The following is a 17,930-nucleotide window of genomic DNA, read 5'->3' on the forward strand; positions in this document are numbered from 1 at the left end:
GATCCCTGATTTAACCCGTTCTATTTTAGCTCCGGCTGCACGAGCACGGCTGTTTTCCTGCTCGAAGACTAACCTCAGCCCCAGGCTCAAATGTTTTGCAGCCTCTCATAGATTCTCTTCCAGCTTTGCTCTGTATTCAGGCTGGTGGTGAACTTAAAACAGCTTCCCTGTCCAACTGGCAAATTGCAATTGGACTTTAATATAATAAGACACTCAGATTTAGGTGAAGACTGTTTTAAAACGTGAATCTATTTTGATTTAAGCCATTTCCCTGTAGCGCTGCTTTATTTTTTGGGTTGCTGTCCAGCAGGAAGATGAGCGTCCACCCCACCAGAGCATGGTCAGCAACAATCCTCAGCTAGGCTTTGGCATTTAAACGATGCTCAGGTCCTCTGCAGCATCTGTCAAGTTTTTTATTTTCCCAGATATGTCTAGTTCTCTCCATCCATCTCCCCATCAACTCTGACCAGTTTCCCTGTCCCTGCTGAAGCAAAAACAGCCCACACAGCATGATGCATGTTTTACTGTGGGGCTAGTTTGTTCATTACCATTGTGTTTGTTGCCAGAGCACCTTGATTCACGTATCTGCGGTGTCCGCTTCGACTCTAAGCCTTAAACTTCTCTGCAACTGCATCCCTGATCTTTCTCTCTTGGCATGAAGCGGTCTGCTCACTCACGTCCTTTGGCAAACCAGAGGCCTTCACAGAACAGCTGGATTTATACTGAGATTAAATTACACACAAATTGACTGTTCACTAAGTAGGGGGGCTAAATACAGATGCTTTCCAGAGTTTTTATATCTTTACATTTGAAAAACATATATAAGTTTTTTTTCCCCCATTTCTTTTATGCTCTGCTTTATGCTGACCTATCACATAGACTCCATAAAATACATAAAGATTTGTGTTTGTAACATGTCAAATGTAGAAATGTAACAAGGTAAATGTATAAGTACAAGGGATATGAAAATTCAGGAAGCCAACAATAAATAAGAACATGTAAATGTGTTGGCCAGTCACGTAGCAAGGATGTTAAGATTTTGCTTTCTAATCATTTCACCAGCTGCGCATTGCTTGGAGAAATGTCTCTGTGGAAAATACAAACAGTGTAATAACCTTTCTCGGCATTTTATTGGGTCATGGGCCCCCTCTACACACACACACACACACACATGTTATTAATAGTATGTTTGATGCGCGCATATCTTGTTTTTACGTTCTTTGCAGAAACATAAGTACTTACAGGTGCACCAGGGTTTTCAGGCCCCGGAAAGCATACGGCGATATCGACTGGATTTGGTTGTTTTCTATAAACCTGGAAAAAAAAAAGGTGTAGGGTAAACTGCATCAGCAAAGAAAGACAAATTGTCCAGTAGAAGGAATGTTAACGATGCAATTTCTCACATCAACTCACAGATATTCGAGATGGGGAAGTCCAAGGAAGGCGTCCTCGTTGATAGATTCCAGGTTGTTTGCTGTGAACAGGCTGTGCAGAGAGATCCCGGTGTTGGTCACTTTACTGTCAGAGCACAACACTGAGAAAACGCATCTCTATGCCACCGTAAAACACCTCACAATACTGACTAAAGCATTTTGAGGATTCCTTCAGGCAGTCTTACACAGTTGCTTTTTAGGGGCTTAGTCAGAGCCAAAGTATGACTCAGATAAAGAAGGAAATCCCCTGGAATACATCTGTGTGAGCAGGCACATACAGACACATGTATGTGGCAAGACTTGGATGCATGCTGAGAGCAGCAGGGATCCTAATAGCTGTGAGGGAAAAGTAATCATTGAGGTTTCTTTTGCTTTCTTGTCCAATCAGTCTAAAGTGTTGCAACAGAAGGAAAACGTCTTGGGAAATTAAACATGGCGTTGATCAAGCTCTCAGGAAAATGACAGCATGCAACAAACACCAACATTAAAAGGCTCAGGAGAGATTTCTCACAGGAGATGCAGGGCGGGGGTGTGCATAAAGCTCTCCTTAGCGATCTCGGTGAATTCCGACTTGACAAATGATCTGTGGGAGTAAAATGCGACAAAAAAAAACACACTGTTCATTTCCACAGCAGATTTTTTTTTTCTTTTGTGTCATGGTTATTGCAGTCTGTTCGTTGGGAATGCATTGCTGTGCTGCTGCAGCAGTAAAGCCGCTGGTCATACATGTTCATAACAAAGCAATACCCTGGTTAAAACCCACTCACAGAGATGTGACATCGGGGGGAAAGCTGCGAGGAATCGACACTGCGCTTTCGCACAACGCGTTATCTTTGGTGCATGTGCAGGACATGGGACAGCGCTGCTGCCTGGCTCTCTTGCCCTCCGCGGAAAGTGCAACAGCCGCCGCCACAAGTAAGCCGAGCCAGAGCGATCTCCTGGGTATTCTGCGTGTTTTTTCCATCCTGGTGAACCGCGGCGGGCACGACTTGCGCGTCGAGCAGCCCTACACATGAACCAGGGTCTCCGCCGTGCTTCCTTCCCCCTGCCGCCGCCGCCGCCGCTGCTGCTGCTGCCTGGAGGCCAAGCGACGCGCCGTCCGCTCCTCGCTGTCTCCACCAAACGGGGCTTCGCGCCTTCTTCGCCGCCGATCTGGGGAGGGGATGGGAGGGCGATCGAACCGGGAGTCCCCTCTGATCTGCAATCACACCACAGCCTGGACAAAACACGACGAGCGCGTCTCCTGTGTGGCACAGATGAAAAAGTAGTCAGAAGTGTGTTGTGTTGTGGTGCGTGGAGCAGAGGAGGACGCCAGCTGGCGCTGTGACAGACTCGGCGTGAGGGCAGGTGGGGATCCCAGCGGGAGCAGACGGAGCATCTCTGTCCAAAACCACGCCTATGGTCTCAGCCAACGCTACCCGCTCACTGACAGGCGCATGGAGGATTCCGCCCAATGGACAAGCGCGGATCTGTGGATGTTATTTTTTTCTCTCTCTCCCTCCTCTCGTCAATCAATTAGTAAATGTACCACCAGCATATATGTACATTATAAAATAAAGTCCGCCACGAACCAGCAGATCGGTGCCTATATTGTGGCGCAGACGCTCCCTAAGCTGTTTATGCGGGAAGCGGGTTGCAAAACCGGGTTAAAATTGATCGCCGCCGTCTGATGGAAATGCACCTGCAACACACCGCCTCGTTACGAACCCATTAGCCTCAATTACAGGTAAATAGCTGGACCTGCGCGCGACCGTGGCAGATAAATTGGAAATGTTTTGGCGCATTTCCGGGTTTCCACCCGGTTGCCATGGTGACCGGGAGACGCAAAATGCTTGCGGCCAGTAAGTAATTAAAGGGTGTGGGGGAACATAGACGTAATATAATAATTATATAAAGTCTATGGTGGGGAAGCCCACCTGTTCTCCAGACATCTGTTAATGGGAGACGCCCCGCGATCTGCTAATCCATGTCTCTGTCAGATTATCACCAAAAAGTTCCCGTTTTTCACTCATTCAATCTAAAAAGTCATATTGTTACACACACAGTGATATTTCAAGCATTCATTCTGATAGCTATGACTTACAGGTAATAAAAAAAACAGTTCTTATCAATTTATTTATTTTTTGAGAATTAGAATATAATATAAAGCCAATAAAAAAAGCGTTTTTTTTAGTAGACATGTTTAATTGTTTACACCCAGCAGACTATGTGTGGATGGGTCACTGACACCCTCCATAAGTAGGGTAAACCAGAAAAGCTCGTTTCTATGAAAGGTGGCTTCTTACAGAGTGTTGTACCCAAACAGATTAAGGGAAAGTTAAGTGGAAGGAAACAGTGTGATAGAGGAAGGTGCACAAGCAAGAGAGATAAACACGGGACACTCTTCACAGGATTGTGAAGCAAACTTCTTGGAAGATTTTTTTGAAAAAAAAAAAAAAAAAGAAAAAAAAAAAAAAGAAAAAACATAAGCCGTGAAATACAGCCTGAGTCTTGAGGACATGATTATTGTTCCTTCGGTTATCCACTCCAGAAATTTCAGAAGGGTCTCACAGAGGCTAAGAAGAAAGAGGGTCAGATTGGTGATTAGTTGTCCAACTAATCACCAATCTGGGGGGGGGGGGGGGAAGAGAGTGTGGAAACGCAGAAGCCAATACAGAAGCAGTATTGCCCAAAAAGGCCTTGTTGTGGCCTTTTTGTAGATAACATGCACATTAAACCGAAACTGCTCCACCCTTTTGAAATTGGGGAGTCGTTAGGGTAATCCTTGCCTGGCTTACAGGGGAGATGTTGTGATCACCTGCATGGAGGCGAGGATAGAGGTGAAAATTGGAAGGAATCAACCCTATTGCTGTGTTGTAAGTTTTCGAAAGTTGAAAGTTTTCAACGTTTTAATTTGCACGTTATCTGTAATAATATAAAGTTTGGAACCCCACACTACTCCAGACATTTGAATTGAGAAAGCTTTCTGGATGGGAAGCGAAACGTCTTCAAACTTCGGAAAAAAGCCCAGCTGTTTTGTTTGTTTTTTTACTTTTTTTTTTAGAAAGATATCTGGTGGTGACGGGCCTCTGTGTTACATCAAGTCCAAAGCCAGCGGTGCAGTCTGCCAGGAAATTCTTGAGCACTTTGTGTTTCCCTCTGCTGACATGCTTTATGGGAGACACTGCTTTCTTTTCCCACCAGGACTTGGCGACGGCCAAAATGCAGAAAAAGTACCAATACCTGTTGGATCTCTGAAGTATTGTTGGGAGGAACATGAGATGCACCAGACCCAACAATAGAGACAAGCTTAAGGCCGGCAGAAAACCAACCTGGACTTCCTTAACACATTAAGCAAAGCACCGGGCCCATTCCCTCCATGCCATGCTGCAGTAACGCGAGAATTAAAATAGTCGGTGCATATACGTTACTGCACATGGACATGCTTTTTTTTAGAAGGCTGACATTCTGCATAGAAAAATGCTTTTTTTATTGGCCGTATGCAACATTCACATTTTCTGAATCCTGGGCTATTATTATCTGTAAGCTATAATCATGAAGACAACCAGCAGAGATGTGTCCCTCCTTGTGGTCGGGTTCCTCTCTGCTTGTCTGCAGAACACCATGTTAAAAAGATTTCATTTCCAGAAATGCATGCAGAGGAGACGCCTGGGAGCTCCATAAGGTCTTCTTCGCCGTATAATTCTTCAGATCCCATTAGAGCTGTAGGATTAATATGTTTACCCGCTGTGCATGCACCAGATCCATCTGGGAAGAAGCTTTTTGAAAGGTCTCTAAATAAATACACTCTGTTGTCCACCTCCTGCCTCTCCGTCCCTGATGTGATTACGCTATTAGATGCCCAGTGCCAGTTTGCCACGATAACATCATTTCGCCTGTAGAAATGAAAGCAGGAACGTTTAGAGGAGCGGAGCCATGTTCTGGGAGGCGTAGTTAGCGCGCTTGTGTGCTGTTTAGTAAGAACAAAACCTTCTTCTCAGGGAGAGAAGAGGGAGAAAAGAAGTGGTTGGAGAAGCCGAGCAAAGAAAGTGTTTTTCTCACTTTAGTTCTGCGGCAGAACATGGAGAACACTGGACTTCATTGTTTGCGCTGCTTAGTGATGGTGTTTCATAAATGTCATCATTCATCAGCAGAATGGAAAGCAGAGTGTCCAGAAATATATGGGCCACAGTGTGCGTCTCCATTCTTTCAGTGGAATTTGGGGCGACTGTCCTGCGACTCGTGACTTCGTTTTTCTACCGCCTTAATGTACTTCTCCAGCTGGAAAATATTTGGGACGTATGTGTATGATTAATCATACTTTATAAGCACTACACGTTTGGAACTTGGAGGTGCGAAAACAAGAGGGAATGGTAGTGTTAGCCTTCACTTTGTTGTGGCTCCGGTTCACGAGGCAGGATCCTAACATAGTCGGGCGATTGTCAAATCTTAGATAAAACAGGTTTGTTCGTATTGTGTGGTGTCCGGTCAGAGGGCGTGCTCAACACACCACATACAGACTTTTGCTTAAGCTCATTCAGATCTGACGGGAAATCTTGCGTACCCTCTCAATATCCAATGTGAGTACAGAGTAAATAAACATGAACGTCCAGGAAGAACAATGGGGATAGTTTGTGGACTGATTTTAACAGAGAAAAAACATGACAAAAAGAAAACGCGTTGGTTAAAGAAGCGGAGACGACGTGGCCGGGGGCTCTGCGCTTGTTGCACTATGAATTGGAAGTGAGTTAGTTTGTCTTTTTCTCTCCGGAAATCCCTCACCTCGCTTTCTGATTGGCTGCATGTCACATTCAACAGGATAGTGGGGCAAGAATATTGAATGTTGAATATCCCCAAGTTGAGGTCAGTGTCGCGAACGGGATTTGCAGGATCCGGTATTCAGCCAGGCAAGTAGAGATGAAAAGAAAGGAAATTTATTAAACAAATAACGGACAGTCAGAACTTAAATGGGCATCTAGCCAAAAATGGAACAACAGAGTCCAAAAAAAAAAAAAAAAATAGTTCAAAGCTGATGAATGGTGAAACTAAATAATCAAGAACAGGGGACAGGCAAGCTCCAATAAACAAAAATCCGATCCGGTCAGGCAACGGGCAGGCAGTCAGAACAAACAGGTAAATCAGGGGTCTGGCTGGCTCAGAAATCCAGAGGCTAAACGGGTCAGGTCAACAGGCAAAAGAACAGAGAACAGGATTCACCAATAGGCACGGAAATGATCTGGCCCGGAACAGAGGAGTGAAGCAGGTATAAACAGGGGAGTGAACAGGTGAACGGAGTAGAGACTAATTAAAGAAAACAGGTGGAACTAATCAAAAGAAGGGAAGTGACTGAAAGTAAACCGAAGCTGATTGGATGGTGACTGGTGAAAGGGGAGGGACAGGAAAACAGACAGGATGTTTACTGAGAGGTGAACTGAATGACTGGCAGGTGAAAACAGGTTAACTTAAACAGTTTCAGGACAAATCAAGACAAACCCAAAACTGAAATAACACCCAAAACTATAACAGAATCGGTTAAATTAAGAGAATAACTAAACCAAAACAGAAACTTAAACTGAGGCAGAAACTCAAAACACGACAGTCAGAGCGGTCCAGACGTTCCACCGAGCGGACCTGATGGCTCCTAACACACCACACACGGCACGAATGTCTCTTAAGAGTTTCTTAAGAGACACGGCGATAACCGGTGCCTCTCAGAAGGGGAGGATCGGGGTAAAAATTGGGCTAAAAATCCTGCCGTGTCAACCAGCCTTCCACTAAGGGGCTATAGAGAGTACAATTTTCAGGTTTTTGTCAAATATATAAACAAATTCTGGGATTTCCAGTTAGTCGGTTTTCACAGAGAAACAACAAAGGTGCAACAACAAGGTAATTTATTTAAACCAAAACAAAACCAAAATTCTGTTCCAACCTTAAATCATCGCAGAATAGCGGGCGAAAACAACATGGCAGCAAAGCCAAAGTTTGAACAAAGCCTGAACTTGTGGTCACACTGTGCGGCGGCCTTCTAACAAAAGACACACAAGTGAACTTTCTTATGTGGGTTCACTCGAGACACATCTCCAGGTGCGTTAGCAGCTCTCGGTACTGGCTGGCGGGGTACTCGGCCTGGCAGGTGGGACACTCCAGGAAACTTTCATCCAGCGCGCTGCTGTGAGAGAGGGACGCCAGGCTGCCTCTGGGGATCCAGGGGTCTGGGCTCGCCTCTTCACATACGCCGACGTCCCGCTGGTCTCTCTGGATAAAACCAAACGTCATTTCAGATTAAGGATTGGCTTAAAAAAAAGGACTTCTAGGTGAATCTGTAATTCTTATCCTGTGAGACTCAAAGCTGCACTGAATTTACAAAGAAGACGATAGGACGGTAATGAAAGTGTTGCAGTTAAGCTTATAGAGCCACCGATAGAGCACCTAAATCTGACTTTGATAAGAACTTTGGCTGTTCGGCGTGAGGCTTTGCTGTCTTCAACTTCAAGCCCAAACAAGAAGCAGTTAGCGTAGCAGCAGACCGCTGAACAAAGAGCAGCCATTTTTTGATTTGTTCCAAATGCGTTCTGGAGACATTTTTGATACAGCTTTAAGTTTCATCACAGATAAGAACTGATATCTGTGTTCCTCGCTGTATTCGTGCCAAACCTTTGACTGTTTTGGGTTTTTGCCTTTTGTTTTTGGCAGCCTCTTCAGAATTCTGAGCAATTGCTTCTTTAAATAGGAAGAGTCCCGCTTTGCGTCCTCAAGGTCTTGTGAAGAAATCCTGAGCTGGGATTGAAAAAAAAAAAAGAAAAAAAAAAAGAAAAACCTGCTAAGCTGTAGAGCTACTGGTCGCACATTTTTCCAACATTCACCAATATCAGAAGACTGCTTTTCAGAACCATGTCATGGATCTCTGTATAAGTATAACTTCATGGAGGGAAGCACTAAACGACACATTGTCATCAATCTGTGGATGTGTGGACGAGGGCCGACTCTGAGTAAAGACATCAGAACTGAAACAGCAAGTGGAAAATAAGCGTTTCTGTCCTACCTGTCTCTCTAGGTCTGCAATCTTTTCCTGGTCTGCATGGTGATGGTTTAACATGTACCTCTGATAGAGGCTTGCCTGAGAAACAAGCAGATTTCTTTTTTTGTCTTCTAGTTTAGGGGCTTCATATCCTCACATGAATGGAAACATGACCGATTATGGTGGCAATACATATTAACAACCCGTACATCCTTGGATTTAACGGTTACTATCCCAGAAACCAAGTGGTTACCTTCTCTAAAACCTTTGAAGTACTTACCAGGAACTTTACCAGAACAGTTTTTAGAGCAGTTTTCCCTCCTTTTGCATTCTAGCCTATCAAGTAGGTTAATACTGCACTCATTAAGCTCCGCCCCCCTCCCCAGGGTTCAGAGACCATGGCTGGGTCTCATTCCGCCTACTTCCGTCAGTGCACTGCTGATGTGCACTGACCACTTACTGCCATAGTGCCCACTTTCGACCGTTAGTAGTGTTCCAAAACACTTATGTTAAAACACTTACCGGAAATGACGGGATGACGTGACGAACGCAACACACGTGACCGCAAATTTTTCAGACCGCCAAAAAATATATGCCGGCGTTTTTTTTTTTATAAAAGCAACAATCGTTAACATTCACAGCATGTTGAAATTACATCGCCTCCGACGTCAACGCAGGATCCTCCAAATATTGGCGGAACATGAGGTATGTTCGTGTATTTTACAAACACCTATCAAGTACAATGCCTCATATTACCACCATAACTTACATCTATAAGATTGCGGTGTCGCAGCTCCGGCTGTCTCGGCTGAATTGTCCGCCATTATTTTCAAAATGGGAACATCTTCCCGACGTCCTTAGCCCCTCCCTTTCCGCTTTGTAGTCAAGATGGCGTCCGTTTAGTGCGCGTAGGGTCCATCGTTACACACTGTATTTTGTGCCCGTTTTTAGGGGGTCATCCGGGTATTTTTTAGTGCACTGACTTTTTGTGGTATCTACACTACCTACTTAAAACTAAGTGTTCGAAGTGTAGAAGTAGGCGGAATGAGACACAGCCACGTGTCCTTTTATAAAAACTTGCAGTTTTTGTAAAACGTTTGTTGAATAAAGGGTTGAAGTTGAATCTACTGTTTGTGTTCTTTATCTAAAAGTAGGTTATCAAGCAACAGCATAAAATGGCTGGAGCTGCATCTAAAATATGGTTTGAATTTTTTAATGATTATCGATTTCGATCAATATGAGTTCTATTTTATCGATATGCTTTTTTTCTATACCGTCCAGCCCCACCAGAACATACCAAGTACTTCCCTACAACGCACCGTCTGGAACTTACTGGGTCCTAGGGCTGGGTGTTATGGACCAAAAATAGTGTCCTGATATTTTTAGGCTGAAAGCTGATATAAAATATTTATCTCGATATGTTTTTGTTTTTAGAAAGAAACCAAAAAAAAAAAGGCATCTCTGAATCAAAGCTTTATCCCAAATGTCTCACAGGCACGTGTTTTAACAAACAGCTGTAGATAAACATGAGAAACGGCTGGGGAAAAAAAACCTACTGGAACACATAAAGGTAAAATTATAACACAGCGTAGACCATCTCAATATTAACTCGTCTCATCTAATATCTCTTTAAAAAAATCTCAATATTTTTTCTTGATAAATTACCCAGCCCTATTGGGTCCCTTCTGGTAATTTTCCAAGATTAGCCGAAAACATTTTTGAAACGTACAATGTCATTTTTGGGAACTGACTCAGTACTTTTAATAAACTTAATGCGAATTTTCCAGGAATTTTATTAAACATATCAGATATTTAAGGGAACTCACAGGGTTCTTTCAAGTTACTAACATAACACTTTTAAGAACCAGGTTGTACTGTAAGTTGACTCATAACACGGTAATTTCCTGGAACTTATCAGGCAACTTTGTGGAACCAAGTATTTTTCCAGCACTTATAAAAAGGTACCTTCTCAGAACTTTGACGTTCCTGAAACCTACTCAGTACTTTCTCTAGACTTACCTTGTAGTGTTACATAACCTACAGGTACATTTCTCAGATAATACCAGGTGCTTTCATCAAACAGGTCGTATTATATGGTTCCTTCTAACATGGAAACTTCCTGCAACACACCAAGTACCTTACCAGAACACAACGGGTACGTTCCCTGAACTTACTTGACATAACTAACCCAGAACCGTTCCCAAACGCTCGTGGAACAGTCTGGGTACTTTACAAATCCGAGTGCTCTCATAAGATGGGGCAATATTATATCAGGCTACCAGTTATAAGTCACCACATTACACAGCCTGGTTCCTCAAGCCTCTAACTTCAGGTGAAGCACAGGCTGTATTGTGTGGTATCAAAATGTACCTGCAGCTCAAAGCTGGTAGACCTTCGCTTCTCCTCCTTCAGCTGAGCTTGGAGCTCCTCAGTCTCCTCCTTCAGCTGTTGTTCTTCCTCCTCCTCGGGGTTGCTGCATTCTTCTTGTGGGCTTCCTTTACTTGCTGTGTCGCTCTTTAACTGGTGTGTGAGAGCCTCCAGCTCTTTCTCCCTTTCTCTGAACCTAATTATGACGTTCTTATGAAGTTCTAGGCAGGACTGAAAGTGTGTTGTTATTTTCCAGCTCACATACCTTTCTTCAGCACTGATCAGCTTCCGATGAACCACTTCAACCTGTTTATGAAGCAGATCCACCTCCTTCAGGAAACTTTCAAAGCGCTCCCTATTGTTTTTTTGTGCCTCTTCTGTAAGGAACGAATCACAAGTTAGGAGACAGACACCTGATGAAAAACGCTGTTCATCGTCTTAAAACGTGTTTTCCATGCACTATTAAACCACATCATCTTCAAACTGTTGCAGATGGCGATATTGGCTCTATACTCTGGTCTACTACAGCACAATCTTGATATCTTAAAAATACTTGTTGTGACAGTGGGCTGCCCACTGTTGCATCAGTGGTGAACGCTTGCTGCCCACTGTCCCTTTGCCTCACCATCTGAATGCTCCTCATTGTGCTGCTGTGAGTGGGCCTGATTGGCTTCATTCAGCTGCTTCTCCAGCCATAACATTTTGTCCAGAATTGCCCTCACATAGGCCTCTCTCTGCTGGTCATATTCCAGCCACTGCTGGTTCTTTTCCAAAGCCTTGAAGAATTGGATGAAAAAATAATAATAAGAAGAACACAAAAAGACAGCTGCACCAGGATATGAAGAAGCACTCAGCGAGAAAAATTAATTGGACACAGTCATCCTTTTTTTTTTTTTTTTTTACGTCAATAAATAAAGCGAGTAAAGTTTGTTTGGGAACACTTGCATCATTGAGCTTATTTTGAAGATGTAAAACAGCTTCGTCATTGGAGGAAACCTCTTTTTCTGAAGGGGAATCCTGCAAGACAAAAAGATACATACAGCAGAGCATCCCACATTTGAAAATCAACCACTGATATCAGCATCATTTCATCTGTAACTGGGGAAAAAAGAAAAAGAAAGGGAAATTTGGATTCCTGTGCAAATTCTCAGTTATCCGGGTCATAGCAACAGCAAATTGGAGGCCACCGGACCTTTGTTCAGTTCTTTCTGAAAACGTTTCGACACCTATCCAGGAGTCTCCGTCAATTCTGGTGGCTCGCCCTTGAGTGAAAAATTTAATAAAATAAAATAAGATAAATTAAAATAGGAACAGCCATTAGACGTGATTGGCCAAAAATGCAAGAGGGGGGAAACTGCTGCCATCTAGTGGTTTGAATCAGGTATGACAAGGGATCTCCTAAATTAAAGTGAAAGCAGCAGAACTTTCTATTTTACTGCCTGAATGCTGAAGTATTTTCAGGATAATTCACAATCCCATTAAAAAAAAAGAAAGTCTTCACCTTAATGTGAGGAGAAAATTAAGATTTCATATGTTCGGTATTTGTAATGGATAATCCTTGTAGTGTTTTTAAGTGTTTTCCCTTAACAGATTTTTTGTTTCTCAGTTGAAACGTCCAACATATATGTCAGATTAAAGATGTGAAAAGTCTTGAACGGACGTTTCGTGGTCTCATTTCCTGCCCAACACAAACCAGCCATGTTTCCAAAAATGCAAACAGCTTTTTTCATCCACTGTGTTTACATGCGATAAAATAAACCCGTGGTTCAGTCCAGCTTGAGTTTCTGCGACACCTCATCGACACCTAATGGCCCAAAGCCTATTTGCAATGTTTATTGACATCTCTGGCAAAACGGGATACACCTTTACATAACCCCCCTACTCACTCCGTCCACAGAGTTCATCTCTTTGGTGCAGAGATCCTCAGAGGACGAAGATGTTTTTTCATCCTTTGTTGGAAGCTGCTGACAACTCTCCAGCCGCAGAGTTTCCAGAGCCAGGAGTCTCTGTCGGTAGGGCAACAGAAAAAAGTGGTTTCAGAAGTCAAGGAAAACATTACTATTCGATAGAAATATAGCAGAACCCTTGAAGCTAGCAGCCGTTCTTTGGAACAACACCTAAAACGTCCTTTAACTCAGCTGTGTGTAGGAATGGACGATATAGAAAAAAAAAAGCATGTCGATAGAATAGAAATCACTTTGATCAATATCAATAATTATCAACAAATTCAAAACATATGTTCTACGTGCAACCGTGGCCATTTTATGCGGATGCTTTGCAACCTTTTTGTAGATACAGAACACACAATCACTGAATTCAAACTCAACCCTTTAATCAACCAACTTTTTACTAAACCTGCAAGTTTTTAAAAAAGACAAAAAAAGCATGCTCTTTGTTCCTTTGAAGGGGCGGAGCTTGGTGACTGTGTGGGTTTGAATTTGTGATTGGTTGGGAGAAAGTGATGACTGTAATATTAATTTACACTATATTTACACATTATATATTGCATTCTAGCCTATAATGTATATATATATATATATATATATATATATATATATATATATATATATATATATATATATATATATATATCCATCCATCCATCCATCCATTTTCTAAACCGCTTAATCCCTCATGGGGTCGCGGGGGGTGCTGGTGCCTGTCTCCAGCATTCACCGGGCGAGAGGAGGGGTACACCCTGGACAGGTTTTATATATATATATATATATATATATATATATATTATATTATATACATTATAGGCTAGAATGCAAAAGGAAACTTATTCTATTGAACTTTTTATTCACCCTTTTTTTTCTAGCTTTGATATTCGTCTAGCAATCAATATATTGTTATTAACTCATCATCCATCCCTAGCTGTGTGCTTACCTCCACGAGCTTATTATGTTCTGCGTGATGACGGGACACCTCAGCTAGAGTCTTCTTCAGATAGACATTCTCCTTCCTTAGGCTGCTGATGATCTTTACAAGGTCAGAGCTGAGCTTTTTCCTGAGCGAGCGATTACATTTATAGGCTGCCATCTTTCTCACCACCTAAGAGAAGTTTAGAGCCAGTTAAAAAATTGCAAAGTAGAGCACATAACCCCAGTTCTGAGGTCCTTAACACTGGATCCCTGTATCTCGAAAAATAGACTGGGAAACACTTCAGTTTGTTTATAAATCACTGAATGGTTTAGCACCATGATATATTTAAGAACAGTTGTTGTTGTATCAAGCTTTCAGACCACCTTAGGTCTTCTGGTTCAAGTCTACTTTGGTTCCCCAGAACCAGAATCACAAATCGAGAAGCAGCATTCAGTTTTCATGTTCCACTAATCTAAAACAAACTCCCAGTCTGGCAAAAATGCTAAAACCCTGTTTAAAAAAATAAAAATAAAAAATCAAGGCCAAAAACCCATTTGTTTAAAGTTGCCTTTGGGTGTTCTATTTAAACCTTTAGCTGAAGCATCATTATTTTCACTCTGTAGTCCAAGTTTTCTTTACTATGTCACAGCAATGTCGTTTTTTATGTGATTTTTCTTATGATTTCATCCTGTAAAGCACTTTGAATTGCCTTGTTGCTGAAATCTGCAATACAAACAAACTCATCTTGCCTTTTGTTCACAAGATAGGGTCCTGTATGGCAAACATAGAGCTGGCTAAAAGTATTTGTCACCAAATGAATGGCAATTAACAATTACACACTTAAAGGCCCTTATTACTGCTGTATTATCATACTTATGTCAGACTTTATTCCTAATTATATGGACCTGTTCCATTGTTAAGGATCTTTTGCAATAATATATTTCCTCTAGAACACTGATGTAAAGCAATCAGATGTATTTAGATGTTCGAAAAGAATTTACATTTTACAAGAGTCTTGACTTTTCTTTTACTATGGTTTACAAACATATTTCACAACTTTTTAATTTTCCTATTTGCATCAACTTTACTTTTTTTCTTCTTCCTTAACCGATCATTTAATTACTAGCGGTTTAGGCAGGGGTTGGGATGAGATTCTAACAGTATAATAATCTTATATAAAATAATAATACAGCATTATCTCAAAACAAAGACAGAAATGTAAAACCAAAATGTGTAACATGATCTAATTGCTTTTATTTAAAACCTAAAAAGCAGCATTTATTTCTACTGGTGCTGAAATAAAAGAATATATTGATTGCTACAGCTATAGTAATATGTATATATAAGATTTATTTTTATTTTTGAAACAGAGTCAAGTAAAATCGAGGATAAAATACCACTAAATTTAGCTGAAATTTACAAGTGCCTTTTCCTCGTTCCTCTCATTAAAATCAGTTTAAATCCCATGAATGGTATAATAAAAAAAACTTTGATGCCAGTAACCAGCCCCGGCATGTTTGAACTTTGCTCACCTTTTAAAAAGGAAAAAAAAAATCAGCACTGAATATATTTCTAGACAAAAGAATATTATACACAACTTTGTCTAAAACTGGCCCTGGTTAACTTGGGCTAGCATGCAGCTGAATGTGTTTGTGGGAGAGATATTAGCTAGAACAAAATAATTTTTTGCCTATTTTTACAAGCCAGTAGAGGCAAAGTTGTCATATAGATAAACTTGTTTTTACAGTTAAAATTAAATTATAATTGTTTCCCTTGGTTCATAAGTCGGTCTGACTGTAGTGTAAAAAACGTAGCTAGCTGGACAAATGAAGCTAACGCTAACGGTGCTGTGGTGAAATTTTACCATGTAGTTTTTTTTATTTTTTTAATGTTTTTCACACCCAATTAAACATAATCTATTGAAATTGGTTTATTTAAAATTACCTGAGGATGTTGGCAGTTGTCAAGCTGCGGCGTTGTTCTTCTGACCTCTGCTTTTTAAAACCAAATAAATAAATACAGGCGTTCGGCGCGATAACTTCCGTTTTAACAACAATTATTTCCTCTTAGCAACGTTTTATCACGACGTTCTGTTTAGGTTAACTTCAATGGAAAGTTAAATCAAAGCAGGACAAGTACTTGGGATGGTTTAGGTCCAGCGGGGACGAGCTCAATTTGCGGCGGCAGGTTCAGCGACTCTTTGGTATTTGGACTCCAGGGGGCGCTGTTGCTCACTGAACAGCCGCTGACTCAGAATGTATAAAAGAATTATAGCCTATGTTTTTCTCGCAGTCTATGTCTAAAAAGTTGTAATACAATAATAATGATAACAAAGAAAAATCGCATGAGCATATTTGGTTCAGTTATAGAGTTAGAATAGAGTTTTAAATTTTATATTTTAAATTGAAAGACTACCTGAATAACTTAGTTTCATGTTATATTGACACCAAAACTTCATTCTCACACTGTGTTTTCTGGAGGTGTTTCCACCCAAGTGGGCTTCTGCTGAATATGGGCAGGAAAAAAATAGCCTTGCTCAGGTTGTTAAAATGGGGCTGCTTTTCGCTCAATTTGGCGGGTTTTTAGGAAGTATTCATAGGAAAATTATTTTAAAATAGTTTTTGTGTGGCAAGAAAAAAAACAAAAACAAAAAACAACAACAACAATAACCCAACAAACAAAAAACTGTTAAACCTGACATCATCAAAGATTAATAGTCACTGGTTAAACAAGTGTCACTATGAAATGGTCAATATTGTGAATAGATTGGGATAAGTGCTCAACTGATCACCTTCAAAATATTTTCTGACTATATGTGAAAGAGAAATGTTAGATTGATCTATACTCGGTAAGAGAAAGAATGAGAGATATACATTTTTGTTAGATATACAATGATAGGCTAGATAACTTGTTTGCGGTTGCTACGACAACATGATTGGGGAAATTATCTTTCTGTGTAGGTTGTTTTGTTGCCTGATTGCACATTTTATGAAGGGTTTTCTTTGCATTAGTGCAGTTAATTGCATGTTCTTTAATATGTGTGTAATAGTTTGATGCAGTTACTGTAACATGAGTTTAAGAGAGGTTAATTTGTACAAGATTGTCTTTTTTTGTTTAGTTGGGCGGGTTTTACCCACTGAGCTATATAATACACTGGAGTGCTAATCACCGTCTGTTTGAACGAGTCACTTTGAAGCCACCAGCCGCCATATTGGTACTCCCTATTTCCCCCCAGTAACTAAGGAATATGTGCGCTACAGCATCGAATAACGACGATTTTCGCATGTTCAGGGGGAGCTTAAAACTTTTAAAATGTCAAATGCCATATATTTTTATGTTATGTTCTAAAAATATCAAGTACTGAGAAAGTCATGTGCTGAAATATTTAGCATTTTATTCATTTAAATATATATATTTAACATTTATAAATATATAAATAACAATATACAAAAACATATATTTACATATGTGTATACATATATATACATATATATACATATATACATATACACATACTTATATATACATATATATATCTAATATGAATAACATGTAAAATATTTCAGCACCTAATTTTCTAGTAGTTGATAGTGTTAGTACATCCACTGACTGTAGAATTACCTGTGAAACGTTTTCACTGAGCCAGAAAACTGCTTGTTGTTGCAACCAAATCCTCTTCTTTCTGTGAGAGTAGGGAGGAGCAAGATGGCGGCCAGTGACTTCAGTTTTTCGGCAAAATCAGCACTCCAGTGTATTATATAGCTCAGTGGTTTTACCTTGTGCTTGGGCTGGAAACTGTCAGATCTGGCAACCCTGTTTCTCGCCTAAACAATGCCACTATTTGAATTACTGCAAAGAGCTCTGTGTATTAATTTTTCACAAAGTAATCCTGGATCAGTGTTACTGTTTAAAGATAAGATAAGATGACATTTATTTATTGTTCCACAGTGGGTTAAACACAAAAAATAGTAATGAAAAAAGAGCAACCTAGTCTAATCTAAATTTATTTCAAAAGAAACGCCACGAATAAAAATTAAAACGTATATTCAAGTTTAACAGTGGTAAAAATAACTCCAATTTACAGAACCTGAGATAATATAATATGCATGTTTTTTTCTCTGTCTGCTTGCTGTCCTCTCAACCACTTGTGAATCATGGCAGATAGTGTCTCTTTCTAAACCGGGTTCAGATGGAGGTTTCCTTTGTTTGTTTGTTTGTTTTATTAGGATCCCCATTAGCTTCAGCATCAGCTAAAAGCTATTCTTCCT

At 40.7% G+C, this 17,930-nt stretch overlaps 2 protein-coding genes across 3 annotated transcripts; both read right to left on the reverse strand.

Moving 5' to 3' along the window:
* Positions 1 to 1,222: 1,222 nt before the first annotated feature.
* LOC118557029 (leucine-rich glioma-inactivated protein 1-like) lies at positions 1,223 to 3,300 on the reverse strand. 2 transcript variants are annotated; one of them, XM_036125902.1, is made up of 5 exons: positions 3,005 to 3,300; positions 2,201 to 2,676; positions 1,945 to 2,016; positions 1,414 to 1,485; positions 1,223 to 1,314 (listed from the first exon to the last, which is right to left on the reverse strand). In XM_036125902.1, the coding sequence occupies exons 2-5, from the start codon at positions 2,395 to 2,397 to the stop codon at positions 1,239 to 1,241; spliced, it is 417 nt and encodes a 138-aa protein (XP_035981795.1). In that variant the 5' UTR covers positions 2,398 to 2,676; positions 3,005 to 3,300; the 3' UTR covers positions 1,223 to 1,238. The 2 variants fall into 2 exon arrangements, with proteins under 2 accessions (XP_035981795.1, XP_035981794.1); XM_036125901.1 differs by having other exon boundaries at positions 2,201 to 3,300.
* A 3,118-nt stretch (positions 3,301 to 6,418) lies between these two features.
* LOC118557031 (centrosomal protein of 55 kDa-like) lies at positions 6,419 to 15,825 on the reverse strand. Its single transcript, XM_036125903.1, has 10 exons — positions 15,802 to 15,825; positions 13,687 to 13,851; positions 12,684 to 12,803; positions 11,743 to 11,814; positions 11,423 to 11,573; positions 11,063 to 11,174; positions 10,801 to 10,993; positions 8,455 to 8,529; positions 8,067 to 8,189; positions 6,419 to 7,667 (listed from the first exon to the last, which is right to left on the reverse strand). The coding sequence occupies exons 2-10, from the start codon at positions 13,837 to 13,839 to the stop codon at positions 7,476 to 7,478; spliced, it is 1,191 nt and encodes a 396-aa protein (XP_035981796.1). The 5' UTR covers positions 13,840 to 13,851; positions 15,802 to 15,825; the 3' UTR covers positions 6,419 to 7,475.
* Between the last annotated feature and the right edge of the window lie 2,105 nt (positions 15,826 to 17,930).

This window comes from Fundulus heteroclitus, chromosome 22, assembly GCF_011125445.2.
Source record: "Fundulus heteroclitus isolate FHET01 chromosome 22, MU-UCD_Fhet_4.1, whole genome shotgun sequence".
NCBI classification, from domain to species: domain Eukaryota; kingdom Metazoa; phylum Chordata; class Actinopteri; order Cyprinodontiformes; family Fundulidae; genus Fundulus; species Fundulus heteroclitus.